Source organism: Cynocephalus volans, chromosome 7 (assembly GCF_027409185.1).
Source record: "Cynocephalus volans isolate mCynVol1 chromosome 7, mCynVol1.pri, whole genome shotgun sequence".
NCBI lineage: Eukaryota > Metazoa > Chordata > Mammalia > Dermoptera > Cynocephalidae > Cynocephalus > Cynocephalus volans.
In genome coordinates this window covers 156,727,321-156,735,356 of record NC_084466.1, presented here as the reverse complement: position 1 = coordinate 156,735,356, position 8,036 = coordinate 156,727,321, and the positions used below count along the sequence as shown (strand labels likewise).

Here is an 8,036-nt window from a genome sequence, read left to right as displayed (position 1 = left end):
TATTGCAAGTACCAGGCAGTTAGCCTTAAATAATGCTGGTTAGGAAATTTAAATTAGATTAAAAGAAAACTTCAATCTGTGGATGCAGGGCCAGCTCTGGTCACATTAGTTGCTATTTCCTGTTACCACCAGATGACAGATCTTCTATCAAGGGGACAGGTTTTAGGTTAAGTTTCCTAAATGCTGCTGTGGAGAAACCTGCTCCAGCTCGGGTGGTGCTGGGCTCCCTGCCTAAACCACAGTGAAGTCATGAAGCTGAGAATCAAACAAAGACTTCCTGAGTTAGTAGAGTGTGCAGAACACAGACAGGTGTGTTTAAAGCACACAATATGGTACTTGTGTGTTCACAAATGAAATGGTTTATTGACCTGAGCTTAAAGTCATCATTTTGGAGCCAAAAGTCCATCCTGCAGTCACTTGTCTTTGTCTCGACCATATGAGGCTCTGTGAGAGCAGCTGCGGGCCCAGGTGATTCACTGCAGGACTTGACACACAGCAGGGTACAGAGCTGGTACTCAGATTTATTGAACAAATCACATTTTATTAGGATATATGTGACTCAACCTCTATTGCACTCAGTGTTTCTGTATGTCCCTTTTTCACCTGAAGTCAAATTCTGAATGCAAATACAATATTATCACAGTATTACTTGAAAATACTATGACTTTGAGCATCAAGGGTAGGTGCTGTGATCTGTGGCTTTTCCCTGGAGGATCCTGGCCAAGACAGGGCTCTGTGATGTGGGTATTTGCGTGCGTGTGTGGAGTCAGCGTGTGTGATTGTGTATTTGTGTGTATGTGTGCATATGTGCATCTATGGGCATTTCTGAACACGGACCACATGAAGACTACATGTGTATCAGGAGTCCTTTTTACATCTCATCAGATGAGCTTCTAGAGATCGCTTAGCTTTTTGATTCAGCTTTTCTATCTGCAAAATGGGATGAACTCTAATTTCCTGATTCACTGAATAATAATAACTCTGTAATGTTACTAATTCTATAATAATTACTGTAATGTTATTTCCCTGAAAGAAGAATGCCACTTGATCGCAATGGGTACACTTTAGGAAGTTAAAGATTGAAAGTTGATTAATATCCCAAGGCAGCATTGGGATAATAAACTGCTTATTATAAATAAACATACTCAATGTTTGATCAGTATGTGAAATGTAAACTCATATCTTGAAATCCGATGTTTACTTTTTAAAACACTACTACACACTTAAAAACATTTTAAACAAATAATGAGTCTTTGTCATCAGTGGTTCTTTGTGTGGGGATTCTTCTTCCCCCAATGACCAACAGGTTTCCAGGGAGATTACAATTTACTTTATTATTATGTTCTTTGGTTTTCAGTCACCTGGAAATTACCACTGCTTTTAGCAATGGGAAGAATTACTAATAATCTGATATTCTGGCATTTTTCATCATCTTTCCACTCTGAATTTTGAAACATGTTTCTATATTTGAAACTATTCAACACCACTGAACTGTTTATTCAGACTAAGAATCGGGTACTCCAGAGGCATACCGTCATGTGCCCATAACATCATGCAGACGCACTCCTTTGGTCGGAGACTCACAACTACTTAAAAAATAATTTGAATCTTCTATAGGCTTCATGATTTCAAAGGCAAGAAAAGGACAGAGCCTGAATGTCACCACAGGTTCTGAGCCCTGGGTTAGGGCATCCTTCTGGCCTCCTGCAACACTGCCTGGGTCTGCCCATGTGCAACCTGCTTTAGGAACTATGGTCAAGTTCACTGAGTCCTGGCCAGAAGAGAGTATTTAACTATAAAGCAGTGACGAACTGCTTTGCTCTTATTTTGACATCAGCAGTGTCTTTGTTCTGGGAAAATACTTGTTTGGGATGAGTCCGAATCTAACTGTGCCTGGGCCCACAAACTATCCTTTGGCCTGTGTGCCTGGGCCCTCGAACACACATTTAGACACATGGGCTATTATGGAGGAGGGACGAGCTCTGTTTGGCATCTGATGCCACCAGTTTCCAAATACCCTGCACTACTGGAATTATATTTAAGTGTGCTTTTCTCATGAAGATTTCATCCATTTGATTGTACCATTAATTATAAATGCTCTAAAGCCTTGAATGGATGGACAACTTTTAAATACCAAAAACTGATGTTTAGGCACATAAACCAAAGTTGAAAATCTTTTTTAAAAGTATTTTTTCTCATTTTTAACAGAAAAACCAACAACATGTACCAGTCATTCAGCTATGATACACCATGTTTATATAAGTATTTGTGAAACAATTTTCTGAAAGCTCCATTAATTGTCAAATTCAACATTGTATTTTCCCACTGTTGTCAAATTAATTTTTTTTTAAATTCTTTCTTTTCAAGTTTTTGGCAAATGCAGTCTAAACTGAGGATTTTGGTGACAGGGGTGGAATTCTTTTACAAAACAGCAGGTACATGCAAGTTACACATATTGATGTTTAGTTTTAGCATTTTATTCTACTAAAATAGGCTCAGAGATAAAATTCTTTTATTTATAAGCAAAGAAATCTCTTTTTTTCCCCTGTCTTTCTTTAGTTGTATTACATTTGGGGAATGTTCCTGGCCTTCTTTAATTGTATTATGTTTGGGGAGTGTTCTCCCAAGAGAGATTATGGGATGCTTGCAAGTTTGGTGAAGCAACATCATGACCTCCCAAACAAGCAGCACACTGCTCACCTCCTCCAGGCGGGCAGCAGCGTAAATGCCACACTGAAAAGTTAGGAACCAGCGCCACCAGAGCACCATGAAATACATGACCCAACTCATGGCTTGTTCTATCCCCATTCCCCAGCTTCTCACCCTCCCTCTGCTACACACACACACACACACACACGCACACACACGCACACTCACTCACACACACACCCCAGGCCCAGCAGGCAGATTTGGAGTTAACCATGGAACATGTACAGCCCTGATTGAAGCGAGGGCTTAGGCTCGCCAAACCTGCCCACCCACTCCAAGTTAACAGCATCCTCTCTCCACTCTCTTCCAGGGAAGACAGAGCACAGGGGATGTGGGTGCACCTGCCTAACCCTGCATCTCCATGGATTGCAGGATGCCACAAAGACAAAGGGCAGCAGACAGATGGGCCCCCAGGACTTTGGGAAGGTACCAATGCCTAAATTCCTCTTCCCAGTGACTGTGGGCTCCTTGCCTGGCACAAGGATACCCTCTCCATAAATACAAATGAGGGAGAGGGTTTGGACAGGTGTGTGTGTTAAATTCACACAGGAGGCTGCTGCTCAGGAGCTCTGCATGTGGGGACAGCTCTGGCCCAAAAATGGGGGTGGGGGAGGGAGCAAGAGAAGAGAGAGATCAAAATAGGTATGGCCACCTGCCTGCCTCACCTGAGCAAGTATGAGTGTGGGTGGGGCGAGGGGCAAACTGGATTCCCAGGTGGTAGGCACTGCTCCTGGCGGGGATGGCAGAGTCCTGGAAGAAGCCTGGTCCTAGAGAAGGATCATCTAGGCCAGGAGCTGAACGACAGGAAAGGAAGCTTGTATCCCGAGACCCCTCCCGGCCTGAGCAGCTTTATCCCCTCCTACATGCTCCCCAGCCCCTATAGTCCCAGATCCCCTCAGCACACACTCCTGCTCCTGATCCCCTGGCCGCCTGCCTGGACCACCAAGGGAAGGCACTGAGCCAGGACGGCCTGGCTGGGCCAGGTGAAAATCAGCCGCGGCTGGGCCCCGGGACCGCTCTTGCAGTCCACTTTCCTCTCACCAGCACTAAGAAGGCTCTTCGGGGTCTGCCAGGCTCCCCTCGAAAACGCCAGAGCTGAGCGCCAGCCCGGCGCCCCTTCATGGCAGATCCCTGGAGAGTGCAGGTTCCGAGCGCCGTCACTCCCGGTCCGTAAGGTCGCCTGGATGAGGGGCGCTCGGCTGGCGAGCCACCCCGGAGGCCGAGGCGCCGCTCGGCTCAGCTCTGCTCTCCCTCCTGCGGCACCGACGGCTGCGGCGCCAACACGCGGGACTGTCACCACGGGGAACCCGGGGCCTCAGCTCAGCACCTGTGGACAGGGCGCCCGGGCCAGTCTCCAGCCTCTCTTCAAACTTCGGTTCCTCCCCGGCTGTAGACGAGGTGACTGACGCGGAAGCCGGTGGCCGCCGTCGGGTGGCCAAGGGCAAAGCTGGACACGGGGCCAGGGGTCTGAGGACCGTGGGTGGCGACCGTCCCGAAAGAAAAGTCACCCGCTCGGCCCCTGGGGAAAGTGCCAAGGCCGCCGCCGGTCAGGGCGCCCATGGCCGAGGCGAAGCTGGAGAAGCAGGCAGCGGCCTCGGGTGCCAGCGGGGACGGCGAGGCCTGCGGGTCCGGGGACGCCGCGCCCGGGGCCTCCAGCGCCGGCGCCTGGACCCCTCCCGGGCTCCTGGCTCCCGGGGACGCGGCCGCGTTGGCCTCTCCTCTCCTCTTCCTCTTCCTTCGGAAGTTCCCGTTGACGAACATCTTCTCGCAGTTGGGGTCCAGGGTCCAGTAACTGCCTTTACCTGCTCAGGAAGGAAACGTCCAGCTCAGGAAGTCCTGGGTTCGACGGGACACGCGCGTGAGCGTGCAGGTCGAGCTCGGAAGACGCCCCCAGCGGTCCCTGCGGGGGTCGGGAGCCCTCGTGCCCACCCCAAGCCATGAGGCGGCACTTCGTACCTGGACGGGCCTCCTCAGCCAGACTGGGAAGAATCAGGACAGTCCAGAAGGACCCAGGAGGGGACCCCCGGGAAATGCTGAGCCCGGCTCAGTTGAAGGCGGGCGAGAAGGCTTGCGGGGTGCGGGGCCGTGTGGACGCGGCCGGCCACTCCGCCCTTGCAGCGGAGCCGGTCCAGCGCTTTCCAAAGGGGCACCTGGGGCAGGCGCTGTCCCCACCCCCCATTTTACAGGGAAGGACCCAGAGGCCATCTAGCCGGAGGAGAACCCGTGAGAGCACCAGCCTGGAAGTGAGTCGGGGCCTGCGGGGCCTGCTGTCACCCAGGAGCCAAGCCCAAGCACGTCCCGCCTGCGTCTCGCGTCCCCTCCTCCCCGCCTGAGGATCCCCAGCTGTGCGGGGACGGATGGGGCTGTCCGAGGCCGCTCCCACCCCGAGCCCCGGACGGGGCGCGCGGGCGCCCGGCCCTCACCTGGGTCGTCCTCGTCGCGGGGCACCTTCTTGAAGCAGTCGTTGAGCGACAGGTTGTGGCGGATGGAGTTCTGCCAGCCCGCCCTGCCGCGCTTGTAGAAGGGGAAGCTGCCGGCCACGTACTGGTAGATCTGGCTGAGCGTCAGCCTCCGCAGCGGCGCGCTCTGGATGGCCATGGCGATGAGCGCCGAGTACGAGTAGGGCGGCCGCACCAGCCTCAGCAGCTCCTGCTGGCCCGACAGGCTCAGCCACGCGAGCTCGGCGCCCGCCAGGCCGCCCGGGGCGCCGAGAAGCGGGCCGGGGGCCGCGTAGCCGGGGGCCGCGTAGGGCGCTGCGGGCGCGGGGACCGGCGAGCAGGGCGCGGGGCTGAGCGCGGGCGCGTCCACCCACAGGCGCGGGCCACCGCCCGCCGCGCCCAGATGGCCCGGCGCGTGGCCCGGGGCGTGCGCGGGGGCCCGGGCCTGGCCGTGCGGGGCGGAGCAGGCGCCCAGGCCGTCGCAGTACGCGGCCATGTCCCGCCGCTGCCGGGCCGGGGCCGGTGGCTCCGCGCCTAAGCTCGTGGGCGCCCCATCGAGCGTGGCCTCCAGCGGCGCCCGGGTGCGGCCGGCCCGGCCCCGCCCTGCGCCCTTTAAATGCCGTCGGGGCCGAGCCCTGGGTCAGTGTCGCTGGCGAGCCCCTCCCCCGCCAGCCTTGGAGGAGCGAAGTCCCACGTCCCCGCCCCGGGGTCAGCCTTCCGTCCCGCCCTGGTCCCGCCGAGCGCACAGTGCGCCGCACCCAGCATCCCTCCTCCCCGTGCGGCCCGTGTCGCCCGTCCAGACAGTCGTTCGTGGTCTTAGCAGCAGGGGCTCTGGGTCCCCAGGGATCTCACAAACTCCGGCCTCCTCTGGCATCTTGGGCCCTGCAGCCCCGACTGCCCCGGACGATACCACGTCTCCCGAGTGACCCATGGTTGTGACTCGAAAGCGCCCGGGAGAGACCCTGCCCACACGAAGTCCGCCTCGCTCGGGCCCCTGTGTCAGCGATGCCACGGGGCGGGGAGTGGAGGGCGACCGCCCTGCGCAAGAGATCGTGACGCAGTCCGTGGGTGTCGCGGTGCTAAGAGAACGCGAGGGGGGACAGTGACCCTGGAGTCGTCCGAAGTCCCCGCGCCGTAAACGCGCGAAGGCGGCGGGCTGGCATTCGCTGGGAGGCAGCCCAGACCCCGCGGGTGGTGTCCGGACGCTGGAAGTCCCGGACACGCCAGCCGTCGGGGAAGCCTTCGCTGCTCCCGGGAGTCCGGGGCTCCACCGGGCTTGTCCGCGCGGTGGTCGTGGGCACGGGGTGCGAAGACCCGGGACGGGCCGAAAACACGCGCGCCTCTGCGGCGCAGCGGACACCAGCCGCCCGGCTCCCCAGACTTCCCCAGGTCCCCGGCTAACCGGCTGTCCCGGGCGCCCAGGTCCCCGCTGCGGGCAACGCGACGCTCGCAGGGAGGTCGGGCCAGGCTGACGCGCTGCGTATCTGGGTATCTGGGAAGAGCGCGCGGCCCTCCTGACACCGAGTTCGGGCCACTTCCGCGGAAGGGCGACAGTTCGCGCCGGGTGGTCCCCGCAAATTTCATCGCCCGCGGTGCCAGAGCCGAAGCTGTTAAACACAGGCTCCTCCCGGCACTCTCCGTTCTTTCCCGGGGCTGTGGATCGTCAAAGCGAATTAATCTCAATTCATTTAAAACACAAAAGGTCCCATCTCCCCGCTTTCTGGCTGGCGGGTTTGGGCCACTGGTTGGATTGAGGAGAGAGCTCTGGCTTTGAAATTAAGGGGCCCGGTTTGAGGAGGCGGTTTACTAGGGGTGTAGCCTTAGGCCTAGGAGATGGTTTCCAAATTTTATGTAAAACAGCCACTTTAAGGGACAATAAGAAACGGCAGAAGGAAGTGAGTCTCTGTTGCCACGAGGGCTTCTCCACTTAACAAGCAACAGCCCTGAGGAAGTGGTGCGCGAGCCAAAGGCAATTCCCAGCCAATTGCTGGAAGGATACCCCAAGCTGTTCACAGGGGTCCCCTCTTCAGCCGGACTGCACGACCCTCACTCCTTTCCCCCTTCCCAAAAGATTTCCAATTATTGTCAAAGGAGTGCTAGTGGATCCCTGGTGCCTTTCAGAAGCCTCCCTCTATCTACCCCTGCAGGGACAGTCACAGGGGGATGGGAAGCACTCAGGATGGCAGCTCCCCTGGCTTCTCAGGTGGGGACAGCCGGTGCCACCTGCCTCTCAGCTTGGCGATTTCCAGCGTGTGCTCACAATTGTAACCACATGCTGTTCTCTGTAGATGTGTCCAGCTTTTCAGTAACCACCTCTTGAAGAAGGTGTCTTTCCATCAGCAACTGTGGTTGCAAGCATCAGTCAGATCCGTTCACTGTGGGCCAACTGGGAATCCGTGCATATCCCAGGGTACCTACGCCTTCCCTTCTCCCATAATAACAGTCTTTCCTGAATTCTCCAGGGGTCTGAGACGGTTTCCACACTTTCTGGAATTTTGAAATGGCTGCCGATTAGGAGGCAGTTTTTGAGAGACCCGTGTTTCACGAGGATGGGGCATCACAGCAGTTGCACAGCTCTGCTGACCCGAATGGTGTCAGAGCATGAGGATGTGAGCCACCGCCAGGTGGGCAGGGTTACCAGCATGGCACAAATCCGCAAGAACTTACCAGGCAGTCTCTTCCCTTGTTCCAGCTGCTGATGGGAAGTGCTAGCAGGAAAACTTCTGCTCCTTGGGGGGGATTTTGATTGTCCAAGGCTTTGAATGTAGAATACACTTCTCTCAGTGCAGTAACAGTGATTTGAGAGGAAGGATTACTTTTATCTGCAGTTAACTACACTAGTGAGAGCAAAATCAGAGATATTGAGTTTGAAAGAATAGCTTGGGTCAT

At 55.6% G+C, this 8,036-nt stretch overlaps 1 protein-coding gene across 1 annotated transcript; it reads right to left on the bottom strand.

The window, feature by feature from the left end:
- Positions 1-4,074: 4,074 nt before the first annotated feature.
- On the bottom strand, positions 4,075-5,643 carry FOXI2 (forkhead box I2). The gene is made up of 2 exons (XM_063101750.1): positions 5,133-5,643; positions 4,075-4,511 (listed from the first exon to the last, which is right to left on the bottom strand). Exons 1-2 carry the CDS (start codon positions 5,641-5,643, stop codon positions 4,075-4,077), a joined length of 948 nt encoding a protein of 315 aa, XP_062957820.1.
- Between the last annotated feature and the right edge of the window lie 2,393 nt (positions 5,644-8,036).

What these genes read in the sequence shown, in the direction of transcription:
- FOXI2 (XM_063101750.1), bottom strand. Translation starts at nt 5,643, where the DNA reads ATGGCCGCGTACTGCGACGGCCTGGGCGCCTGCTCCGCCCCGCACGGC. An exon ending in CCGCGACGAGGACGACCCAG is followed by an intron (nt 4,512 to 5,132) that starts GTGAGGGCCGGG and finishes CTTCCTGAGCAG; the next exon opens with GTAAAGGCAGTTACTGGACC.